At 35.9% G+C, this 13,476-nt stretch overlaps 1 protein-coding gene across 1 annotated transcript in view; it reads left to right on the top strand.

Moving 5' to 3' along the window:
- LOC117402922 (CUB and sushi domain-containing protein 1-like) overlaps window positions 1-13,476 on the top strand; it is a 778,430-nt gene that overhangs the window by 355,741 nt on the left and 409,213 nt on the right. Inside the window, exon 4 of the mRNA XM_034004588.3 lies at window positions 11,365-11,559. Coding sequence (XP_033860479.3) covers window positions 11,365-11,559 — 195 coding nt within the window. The remainder of the gene's footprint in view (window positions 1-11,364; window positions 11,560-13,476) is intronic.

Here is a 13,476-nt window from a genome sequence, read left to right on the forward strand (position 1 = left end):
TCAGAGTGTAGTTGCACACTTTTATTTACAATGCCTGGCCAATAACTGTCCCAAACATCCGTGCAGGAGTCCCCGTTTCTGTCCTGTTGTTGTCCAGACTCCAGCCCTGCAGGTAGGTCTCCGCTGATTAGTCCTAGACCTGAATAGGCAGATCCACACAGCCCCTGTAGCAAACAGGAATTTGCAGACACAAACGACTGACAGCTTTTCACAACAGGTATTTTTAACTCTCAGGCTCCTGTTTCTGGCTTAGATGAACCCAGACTGCTTTTAGGTTGAAGAGAGACACCTGACTAGCTGTGCAGGCTCTCTTTTACCAGCCCCTCATCAGCCAGGAATTTGGCTGATACAGGCTACAGGTGTGGGCCAATTAAGGCTAATGATATTATACCATGTTGAAACAATAACTGCCTACCTAACCGCACCTGCAGCCTGTTCGTCCGTTAACTCCTTGACGTCATGGCAGGCACGTACACCACCACAAGTCCCCCTGATCTTTCTCAGCAACACCCGTGGGCACACCCCAGCCTGCCCTGAATGCCTCCTGGTGGTGAACTTGGGAGCTGGCTCACAATATATATATATATATATATATATATATATATATATATATATATATATATATGCATACACACATGATATAAATGTTTGTCTCTTGTTCAAAATAAATACAAAGCCTATGATTATATTAAGACATGCTCAGCTGTATATTTCATTTAATAATAGTTGAGCTCCAAGTGATTCACTTCCATAAAATGTGCTATTAGCATTTTCTGACAAAACGTATGAAAGGAATTTATTATGGGAAAGAGGGTTTCCCTAATGGTGTTTTTTTTTTGTTTGTTTGTTTTTCATTCATAAAAAAGTTTCAATACATGCAGAAATAGGAGTTTTGAGTGGATGTTCATAAAAACGTATCAGCTTTCAGTCCTACACTGCACAGCTTATATCTCAAGTAAAATTGAAACCTTGTGGTGATTTATATATAGATGTCATTTATCATAGTATCTGTGATCATTTTTTTAATTTCTTACTGCTTTGTTTCTGTCTTGGTTTAGTACTATTCAGTTATTTTAGAACATAAATTGTTTAGTCAAACCCTCTGGAAGATCAGGGACCTTGTGTATTCTGTCAATAAAATTGATTTTTGTCCCATGGTGCATTATACCGGAACATTAATATTTGCTACCATACTATGTTAAGGAAAGCTCTCAGTTTGCTTCGTTTTAAGCCAGGTAGACTATTAAACATGCAACTTCCTAGGTCATTTCACCACAGTAAAAGTATGTCACTGGCTGCAAAGCATGTCATTCATTACTGGAAGCAGCTGGCTGGTTAATGACTGAATTTCTCTTCAGGTATAATGGCCTAGCAAATGCAAATATCATTCTCTGTACAACATACAGGGTTATTTCGGACAGACATACATCGTAATTCAATATAAAGACAGTTTCAGTGTCTGGATCTTTATGAGTGCTTTATTAGTTACTAATGTTAAAAAATGTATCTATTTTTGTAAGGATTCTTTGTCACAAATCATATCCTACTAAAGTCACTGTTATTTAGTTTTATTTAGTTTTAACAAGGCATGCATCAATATGCCATATGCATAATGGTATCTGGAGAGAAGGCTTTATGGGCAGTAGTAAAATAGTTATCCATCTTATGACTTTTAAGGCCTATGCACAGTAAGTTATATGTTCTCAGTTAATTTCTAGGAGGACATAAAACTATGGTGACATTGACTTAGTAATACAGTATGTGCTGCCCAAAAAGGAGCTTAATATTCACAGAAGACGCACTCAGAACAACCTAACCTCAGTTGAATGTGGTATTGCATCAAGAAAATAAAAAGAACTGCACCAATCTGAAGGATCGTACAAATCTCCAATAAATTGCAAGTGGTTTTTGAATTAATTATTAATTTTTAATGTCAATGTTTTTCAGAAGTGGCAGGATTTAAGAGAACGTATTTGATAGGAATAGGCACAATTGATTTTTTTTATTAAGACGGTCTTTAGTGAAATATGTGTCTCAGTAGACCCGATCCAGTAGCCAGAGAAAAGTGGAAGGTTTCTTAGACACTGACAGCTTTAAGAGTGTTTACCTCCCTTGTGTAGGAAAATGTGACCACGCTATCCATCAAACCCAAAACTTTTGTTCCCAGAACAGACTTTTTACTGTGGTAAAAAAGTTCTGTTTTTGCCAGGTGTCTCATATATCAACACTTTTTAAATTGTGATGCCTTTTATAAAGGCAAATTATAATTACTGATACCTGCTTAAAAAATACATATATATTACAATAAATCTACAATAAAAATAGCTTGACCTTGTAATACAATACCGGTACTACAAATGTGAACTTCTATGTTCTAATATAGGACTATCTATGTAAGTATTTATGTGTATATTTATGTATACTGTATAAAAAGGGTAAATAAGTGGACAATTCAGAACCACAGGTTCATATGCCTGCAGATATTTTTAAATGAATTCCAAACAGTACTGTTTTTCTTGAAACAATGTCACGGAAATAGTACTTTTCAGGGTGACAGAATGACAGCACATGCTAATAGCCTTTTTACTCTACAGCCAAGCACACTGCAAAGCTTCACCAATTTGACTTGATTTTGACCTGCAGGGACCTTTCTCTACAGCAGAAAGAATGCAATTCGTTTAGTCCAAGAATTATTCAACCCAATGCTTTATAAGGCTAAAGGCTATCAATATTGTGCAAGACCCGTATCACAGTATTCTAAACTGGATGACAGCACACAAGAGGCTATTCAACTGAACCTATGAAAAAAAAAAAACAACATTAATTCACAACTAGTTGCCAACTGTCTGGTTTTATACATCATTTTATTTATTACTACACCTCATTTTTTAAATGTTTATTTATTTATTTATTTATTTATGAATTTTTTTGGTTGAACAACACACTTCATTACCTCCGTTCACATACATTTTGTCCATTAAATGTTCACTTTAGGACACCCGCTTTTTTTTCCTCTATTTTTTCACTTTTTATTTATCATCCTTCCTGTTAATGTACTTTTACACGCAGACATTAAATATTCAGAATATTACACACATGGGGCATGTGCAATGACTGAATTATAATAAGTAATTAATACAATGTGGCTGCAACATTATTCCTTCCAATAAACTGGCAACTGCTTCATAACCATCTACTGCTGTAGAATCTGTAGTAAATCAAAATACAAAGCAATGAATATAGTATTATTAATAACAGTTAGAAGGGAGCTATTTTTTCTCTCTATTAATCTTTATAAACGTACTGTTTTTCTATTTTGTACTGCGGAATCAATCAGTCCGTTCCAGAAACACATCTGTAATTAATTAACAACATTTCAGCCCAAAATAAACTTTTCTTTTAACTGTAAGCTAAACCAAACAGTGAAAAAAATAGCTAGGATAAATTACAATCTGTATTATAACGTTTTAAACGTCACATGTCTGGGTAGGTATTTACGTACATACGTAATACATTCTTCCTGCCAGCAGTACAGATGTACTATTATTAGCGGGGCCTTCCCATACGGAAAAAAAAAATGCAATAAATATATTTCAAATATATATTTTAAAACGTATATTGAAATATTAAGAACTTTGTCCGCAAAAATATATTGAAATACATTGTCAATTGATTAATATTTTTGATCGGTTAATTTATGGGCATTTGTTGATTAATCTGTGCACATTTTTAATAAGGGCAACGATATTATAGCGGCTGTCCTGCATAGAAATACTAAAAAATCATGGAATCTAAAAAAAATAAAATACAAATAAGCCAATGAGAATTTGGTCTTTTTAAAAGCATTTATATTATTATTTTTTTTATTTTAGTAAATGTAACATCAGTTGTTTACATAGCTATGTACTTGGCTTCCTTCTTGTACTTCTGAATCTAGCAGAACCTGAGACACCGAAGTAACTAAAGCCCGCCGCACACACCCCGACTCAAGCCGTCCCGACTCATCTCATCTCAACTGGCCGTACAGAGTTTGGATGAATCGTATCAGTCAGTGCGTTTACATGAGCATAAGAATTCCGATGTTTTTCCGAAAACTAAGTTTTCCGAAAACTTATTCCGATATCAAAAGTCATGTAAACACAGTTTTCGGAAAATGTATCGGAATATTCCTTAGGTCAGTTTTCGGAAAAAACATCACCGAGAAATTTCCGATTCAATTCCGAAAACGAACCAAATGTATATCATGTAAATGCACTTTTCAGAAAACTTATTCTGATAGCGTACTGTACATGTGCAAACTTTGACCTTCATTCCTGCACGTGGTTTTAGAAAACAGAAAATAATAATAATATATAGTCAGTCTGCATCGATCCATTTGCTCCGTTGAATCGTATTTTGTCATATACTTGTACTTGCTAGAACCGAAGTCATTGTATTTTATCTTGCTCTTAATTGTATTAATACTTGTACTGTGATTCTTGAAACGTATTTTTGTTTAGGACTGTAAGTCAGCCTGGATAAGGGCGTCTGCTAATAAATAAATAAATAAATAAATAAATAAATAAATAATAGTTAGGGATAAAGTAATATTTGTCCGTATGTATTGTTTGAATAGCCCATACTGAAGCAGCACATGTTTTCCAGCTTTAAAATTATGTGATAATTTAAAATAATGTCTGCAAAATAAACTGGTAATATAGAACAGGATGAGCTGTTGGAAAGGCTGATTGCACATTGTGGGGAATCTGAAACGAGGTATAGGATAGTAATCTTTGAATTTAAGACCTGACACTTCGATAAAACACTTCTTGTTGGATTGGTCTCCATTCTATCGCAGAAAAAATGTCCGGTCTGTTCAAATCGTACTTAGGGTACTACAGTACTTTGCATGCGAAAATATCCTGCGTTTTCCGAAAACTTCAATCCATGTATACAGTTGAATTCTAATTAGACTTTCTATCATTAATCATGTAAACACAGAAAAGTGACGTTTTAAGAAAATCCGTTTTCTGATTCAGTTTTCCGAAAACACTTTGTCATGTAAACGTGTTTGACTTTTTGTATCGCTTGTCTACTACACTTTAGCCTGTGGTAAATAAAATCCAACCTGTTGATTTTTTATTTGACTTTGGCGTTTTTTTTTTTTCTCAGCATATGGGTCTAGGAGCTTGTGATTTGTGACCTATTGGAGATCGACACACTGGTTACTTCTGTTTTAGCGCAGTAAGAAAATATAGTCTGCCAGTAGATTGATAATAAAAAGGCAAATTGAAAATGTACCTTTGATTAGTAAACGCCTAAAAAAACCAAATTTTTGAATTCAGGACACTCGGAGCAATTCAAGACTAATGTATTTTTTACCTGTGGAACAAAAGCTGTCAATATTCCACCATCTTGTATGACAAGTTACATGACAAGCTACGTCACTTAAACCTGCTTCACCACTGATTGACACCCTCATGACTAATCGGTCTCAGTCAGTCTTGGTCGGCAACCGCTGCACACAGACAGACTGATCACATCTGAACAAAACTGCGTCTGAAAAAGATTCAACATGTTCAATCTTCAAATCTGAAGACATCCCGACTGAAATATGCATAATCTTGGTTTTAAGGGCACGCACACTGATATGATTCATCCAAACTCTGTACGGCCAGTTGAGATGAGATGAGTCGGGACGGCTTGAGTCGGGCTGTGTGCGGCGGACTTTAGAGGTACTCGAGAACACTGTGGCTATTGACTGTGATTGCTTAACATGCTGTTGTAGTCAGAAATCAGAGAAAGTAATTCCACATAATTATTTGAGTAATTAGTGCCTTCATCATTTCAGGTATTTCTGGTGTATACTGTACCTCCAATTTTTCTGAGAAAGTTCTTAGCCAATTCGTAACCAAATGGACTACAATGTCTCCGTTGTCGTATGATTTTTTTTTTTTTACATTTGTAAAAAGCAATTTGAAATATTACTTAGAAGTTCTCAATATAATTGTCAGTAACTGTCTCTATAATAAGCAATATCCTGTGAAATGTAGCTATGCTTACGCACTGCAGTGCACTGCACCCTACCCTAACATATTTATGTCCCGCCTCTGCTCACTAATGATTGGACAGCTGTAAAACCAGGACAGATCTTTGACTTTCCCATTGGTTAAACTCCCAATTATGTCCTGCCACTGCTCACTCATGATTGAACACCTGTATAACAAGGGGCAGATCTTTGACTCTCCCATTGGTTCAACCTACTAAAGACCTTCAACTGTTCATCCAACCTGTACAGCTGAGATTAATCACGATTAATTTGTTTAATCGCTTGACAGCCCTAATAAATACAAATTAATAATAAATCAAAACTGCAATATACAAGTGTTCCTTTGCTTTCAGGAAAGCAATATATAATATATAAAGTCTGTTAAGTAATTAAATTTAGACCCGGCATAACATTTTAAGAATTGTTCAAATGCACTAAATAAAATGTGTATGTTAGGGAAACTGTGTGGGCAGGCCACAGCATGCAAAGTAGCCTTTTTAAAAAATAATTTATTGCAATATATTGTAATGAAATCCAAAACATATTTTAAAATTCTGCCATCTATAAAACATATCTTGTATTCTTGTAGGAATGTACTGCAATATATTTTGAATATACCATTTATTTTAAATATATTTTTATTGCTTTGACATATACTGCAATATATTATTTTTCCATATGGGTTGGGTTATTAAATAGTATGGAGCTACGTTATTAAATGCCAACCGCTAGTTTTCTAAATACCTGACAATGATCTCACATATGTGCAGGTACAGAGGAAAAAAATATTTTGAATATGATGATATGATGAGCTAATATTTCACTAATAATCCATAAAATAATTCAGTGTTTCACATATCTTAATCTGAATAATCTTATTCTGAATACTGCTTACCTTTCTGAATATGCTGTTAACCTGACTATGCTGAGTATTTGGGATTGTTCTTAGTGGCCTGATAAAAGATGTGTGGATAAGCTTTTCAAGGCAAGGGTCAAGGCCACTCATCTCTCAGCAATACATTCCAATAATTTATCCCCTGAGAAACTATGTGCAAATGGATACAGGAGGACAGGGGAGATGGAAGAGTAATAGCAGGATCTTAAATTTAAAGAAAGAGAGTACCAACATAACCTATATGAGCATCAATATAGATTTGGATATAGTAAGTACCCCCTGTGACTAGAGTGAAAGCTTGAAGAAAAAGATTTAATCGAATTTACAGGGTCAATACACAGCATGTACTATAATGGTGAATGATATAAAAAACACTTACATTCGCGATAAGAACACATGGATTTCTTTGTCTTTACAAAAAGCTTTATCTTGAACAAAAACCTCATCTTGAGCAGAATGTTAAAAAAAAAAAAGTCATACAAATGTGGAAAATTTGGTTTCATCCTACTAAAAAAACTGAACATTTACTGACTTTGGAATCAATCTTCATGTAACACTTTGCATTAACCTCGAAGTAAGAAGTAATATGTTATAATATATTAGAATTAATTTTATAGCACTATATATTTGATTTATTTCTACAATGCCTCACTCTATGGATCCAAAGTTAAATATAATTAAACCTCTGTTGATACATTAAAACCAGATTCATAAATAGGTAGGGTGACCAGACGTCCCGGTTTTTCATCAAAGGTCCTGGTGTCCCGACATTTTGCTCATAATCTTGTTAAAGTTCTGGTTTTCAGCTACTTCATGTAGCACGACACACTCTAAATACCTTGTGTCAAAATAACGTGAACACCTGCTTTTAGTTTATGGCACATGCAGTGAAAAAAAAATAAAATTAAAAAAACAAGGTTCTAGGGTAATCGAGAACATTATTTTTCTAAAGTGATAAACACAGGTATGCATGCTTATTCCTTAGTGCGCCATACATTTTCATATATTCAATATGAATCTACAATTGTGTGTAATACGGTCATTTTGTAGCTTTCAGTTCTGGCAGGATTTAGCCCAGACAGAGCAGCAAGAGGTTGCAATCATCCGAATCCACCAGGTTAAACCACATCAATATCATCAATAAATGGAGCCTCACACAGTGAGTAAAAAAAGAAAGAAAGAAAAATGCCAAAATATAAATGTATTTTTAATGATTTAATGTATTATTAAAATAGCCTATATTTAAATGGTTTAACCCTTTGCGGTCATATGTCGGACCTTGTCTGACATCATCAAAAAGACGCAAAAAACAGGTCTCTAGTCGTTTTTTCTCTGGAAAAAGCCGAGAAAACCATTCAATGGCCGAGTGAGACCGATAGGAGCCGAGAGCCGAATAACACGGCACCACATAGATAACACGGACATAAACAAACAAGATAGCTGCTTCCGCATCCAGCACTCAAAGAACATCACAGACGTTTGCAGAGCTTTTTTTTAGTTATAGTAATAAAATAACAACTTGGATCTCATTATTGAGGAGTTTGGTGATAAAACGAGTGATCAAGAGATGATTTATCGGTATGTACTATTATTAAGAGATATTTTAAAAATATAGACGGGTGTCTAGTCGTTTTTTCTCCGGAAAAAGCAGAGAAAACCATTCAATTGCCGAGTGGGAGCGACAGGAGCCGAGACAAGTCGGGGAAAAAAAAAGGCGTATCTCATGAATAGTCATACATGGTATCAGGTATTAGATAACGGGGGCAGTCGTAAGTAAACAAGTTGGCTGACTGAATCAGCGCACTGAAAACACGGACATTTGCAGAGCTTTTTTGAGATATTATAGTAATAAAATAATGACTTGGATCGCGTTATTGAGGAGTTTGGTGATAAAACGAGTGATCTGGAGATGATCGATCGGTATGTACGACTATTATTATTATTATTATTTATTTCTTACATAGGTGAACGCTATAGCAAACGAAAGGGTGGGGCGGGGCTGGAGATGCCTAGTGAGTGCTTTATTGATATGCAGAGCCATTTAAACCCGTTTGGCTGTGGAAAAAAACACTTTTAAACAGTGCGTCTAAAATTAACTGCGCGTGTGAAAATAAATTGGACCTGATGTGCGATTAATAAATGGACCGCAAAGGGTTAAACCTGTTTTACTGTGGAAAAAAATACTTTTAAACAGCGCGTCTAAAATAAACTGCGCGTGTGAAAATAAATTGGACCTGACGCGCTCAATAAATGGACTGCTAAGGATTAATTAGTCTTATCAATTATTTAACACAGCTGTAACTAAGCAAAATAATAACTGGATTTTGGTTTTCTTTAAACATACATATTTTAACACATTATAAAAGCTATGTAATTATTAAATTAACTTGTTTTACAATGGTTCTTTTAAAAATAGCAAATGGGGGGGGGCGTCATTTGTTCTGAATTTTATTACAATAAATAAATACTGGTACCACATTAAACATCTTTTCAGGATGGTGAATTTTAAGGCCCGTTTATCTATTTGCTTTTTCTTTTAAATTAATTTCTTCGTAATGTTTTTGTTACGTATATGCTTAATATGTGTTATGAAACGGGCCTTTACATTTCATTGCTTTCACAGTAGTGCTGGTCCTGAAGGCTGCAGGAGCGAACAAATAAATAAGCACAACGCAGGGAAAGTGAACGACACAGATATGCCAAAAACGAACTGGTGACGCTATGGTGTTGGTTTGTGTAGAACCAGGTTCGAGGTCATTAAGACCGTTGCTAAGGAAGTGACATATTCCCTTTTTCACTGCAGAGGCGCATGCGATCTTCAGACTATGCTGGGGCGGGGGCGGGGGCGGTGGGGAGGGTGTGCTGACAGCTGACAAGCAGAGCTGCCAGATTGGCGGTTTTCCAGCCAAATTTGGCTTGTTTTGAAAACATCTAGCGGATAAATATTGTCTTTGGTGGTTTGGCTATTTTTACAGTGCATGTTTTTTTTTTTCTACTCCTTTTGATTACGAGGTCGTCATCAGTGCAGGACTTCAATCACCACAATGCCCTGCATACTCTACCATGCCCTCCCCCTGGGGCGTGACTTTGTTCTGAAGCTCAGCATCCAATAAAATGACAATTCACACAAATGCGCACACTAGCATTCAGTAAATCCAGCTGAAGAACATGGTGAACCTGCCTACTGCTTTCCTCAGGACTTGTTAATATGGGGATTCTTACAGATGATTGACACTTGTACGCATTTGACCGGGGTTCTTGTTTAATTGTAAAATAGCGAGAAATAAAAAGGCTTTTTTTTAATTTGTAACAAATTAGGAACTGTATCAGTACAAATATAATTAGAATTTATTTTTTTACGTATTGTTTTATAGACTATACGCCAACAGTTCCGGACAATTTAATTTTACTCTGAATAAAATAAAACAAATCATGGATAGCTTTTGATCTCATCACATAAGAAACAGCAGTGCTTGTACTGTAAACTGTGAAAAAAAACAAGCAAAGCCCATATATAAATAAAGAAATAGTTTAAAACATTACTTACCTGTGTTCTTTTGTATTTTAAATAAATATGTAGCACTTATGTATGCTTTTATGATATATATTTAAGTCTTAAATGTAAGTACAGGTTTTTGGTTGGTTTAATAAACACAATTTGGCAACTTTTTGGCTGGTTACTTCCAAAATTTGGCGGGGCGTTGCAAAAAAATCTGGCAGCGCTGCTGACAAGTGAGAACCACAGCACAAAATTATTACTCGAGTGGCTATGCATTTAAGTCATTTTTCCGCCCCCTACAGCTTTGCACTTTGGACGGCTGCCCCACTCGCCCACCCCTAGTTATGGCTCTGTTTAACAATGTGTCCCGATTTTGAGCTTTGAAAATCTGGTCACCCTATAAATAGGCAGCATATGCCATGTGTGCCCATCTGCAGCAGCAAATCATTTTAGTGCTCACATCACTGTACAAACAAGCAACCTGTAAAAAAAATACAGAGGCATCCATAGAAATAACTACAATAAAATGGTTTGTCTGTTTGTTTGTAGTTAAAATGATTATATATTTTTTTGGATCTGCAGATTTTTGATTAAGCAAATCAAGCTTTCTTCCATTAAAAACAACCTTCGTCAGCGTGTTGCTAAAGCTCCTATTTGAGCATGACTGACAAATCTACCAGGGGACACAAAAGTAAAGTTTTGGATCAGAATTTAGATTAGTCATTTTCTTCATGTTGATGTTACGGAGTAGCTCAGCAACCCAGAATGCTGCTCAGAGCTATTCGTGTCAAACTGGCTTATGTCTTCTTTATATTAAATTCCATCATTTAATTGTCCTTTTTTCCCCCCTGTAAAAACATAAATTGAAGCTGTCAGAATAATGTTGATGGGTTTTTTGAGAGAGATACTTAACTGAAATAATTTGTTTTTGTGTATTTACAGTATTACCAAGTCATACCTGTGGTAATCCAGGAGTAATTCCAAAAGGAACTGTCCATGGAACACGATTCAATATTGGAGACAAGATTCGCTACAGCTGTGTGACAGGCTATGTCTTGGAAGGTCATGCAGTGCTGACATGTATTGTGAGTCCAGGGAGTGGAGCATCTTGGGACTTTCCAGCTCCATTCTGCAGAGGTAAGAATCTAATAAATAAAATAGTTTCTTATATGCAGCTAAAGAACATAGCAAATTAACTGTAAAGATAAAAAGAACAAATGTCTTTAAAATGCATTCATATAGGACAAAGAGGCCAATCCACAAAACATTTTAAAGCTCATTCTGGTTAATAAAATCAAGTTTCAATACATCAGGTCTATGGTTGCTAGTAACTTGATTAAGACTCAGCCTTATGCAAACTCATAACATACCATACTTGGGGATAGTTAATTGTATTATGAAACCAATGTCTGTGAACAAATAAATCAATCAATATGAAAAACAAATCTCATTCAAATTGCCTTTGGCTCAAATAGTAATTTCCACTGGTTTTGCAACTTTGAAATCGTTTCTTACTGTGACTGCGACATGATGAATATTGTGAACAGTAAGAAACCATTTACCTTCCTTCACACTACATTACAGCACCACCTTGGACTGTTGACACCACAGTGGGCTAGTTGCATTGTTTAATTCACTATTATATGCATTTTTAAATGGGGTTAATTCACATTGTTTAAATAATAAATCACAGGCAAGCACTGGTCTTTCAAGGATCCCAGTGGCAAAGTGTTTTGTAGTGCACAGGTTCCGTGATGATGCGGTGCTCAGGAATGATAGATACAAGACAGTTCACGGTGAAAAAGCAGCTCTTTATTTGCTGACAAATAATAATACCTGGCTCTACACAATGATGTGTATCACTCAGGTAAACCACGGGATTCAGTCCCGAAATAATAATACATAAAACACAAACACAACATGGTCACAAGTCCAGAGTGAGTGCTCTTAGTGAAAGTGGTGATTTACAGGTTTATTCATGTACAATGGTGAAGTGTAGTCCGGGTTTAATTGCTGGCAGTTTAGCTACAGCTCCCGGAGGTTAGCCTTCTATAATGACAAATAACAGTGTGAATAGACAGGCAAAACAGCACACAAATCTCAGGGTTTCTTTATAAACACAGCTCGTCCTTATAGGTCTTTCCGTAACCATACCCAAGGAACAGATTGCTTCGCCACATCTCCTGATATCCCTTCAGTCACACCCCCTTCGGTCATTTGGCCGACTTCCAAATGACCCTGAAATGAACTGCTAAACCATCCAGTCCGGGGCACACTGTTCCTGTTATACTGTGTGCTCACAGGTCGGGAGGGAGATTGTTGACTCAGATTCATTCGCTCTCTGTCACAATCCCATATACATCTATGGCCAAAAGTTTTGCATCACCTACAATTTTTGAAGTCCCGTGCTGTTTAACCACTTCGACACCATGACGTACACACGTCAAGTTTCCCATTCTATTCTATGAGCGGTTTCTCAGTCTAGCGTTTCAGGTTTCATTCCCTAAGGCAGTGCTAGTAGTGTGCAATGTGCAATGAAAGTCGGGGGAGGATCAGGTGACATTTATATCCAACTGCGTGTCGTGTAGAGATTCCAATCTACCTGTGGGCGTTTAGAAGACAGATACATTGCAGGAAGCCATTCAGCTTTTACAAGTATATATATATATATATATATATATATATATATATATATATATATATATATATATATATATATATAGTGTTTTATATTATTAGTTTTACTTGTTTAGTGTAGTTTATATAGTTTTTAGCAAAAGCTAAACATGGCAGCGTATGTAGAGCCAAGAACAGCAGGGGACTGGATGTTTATTACTGATCCCTAACACGATGCCAGTCCTTCATCATTTGATTTTGCACCTGTTTACACAGATGTGCACCCCGCCGTGGAACTTGAGAGTTTGCATTCCATTGAAGTGCTTTTTGGCTTTTGTTCCCGAAAAGCTAATCACTTACCTTTGTGACTGTACAAACAAAAGAGCATGCAGTTACTTTACAGGTAAGCCAGCTGCAAACGGGAAGGTGTTTGGTTTG

The sequence above is a fragment of the Acipenser ruthenus genome, chromosome 5, assembly GCF_902713425.1.
Source record: "Acipenser ruthenus chromosome 5, fAciRut3.2 maternal haplotype, whole genome shotgun sequence".
In the NCBI taxonomy this organism is placed as follows: Eukaryota; Metazoa; Chordata; class Actinopteri; order Acipenseriformes; family Acipenseridae; genus Acipenser; species Acipenser ruthenus.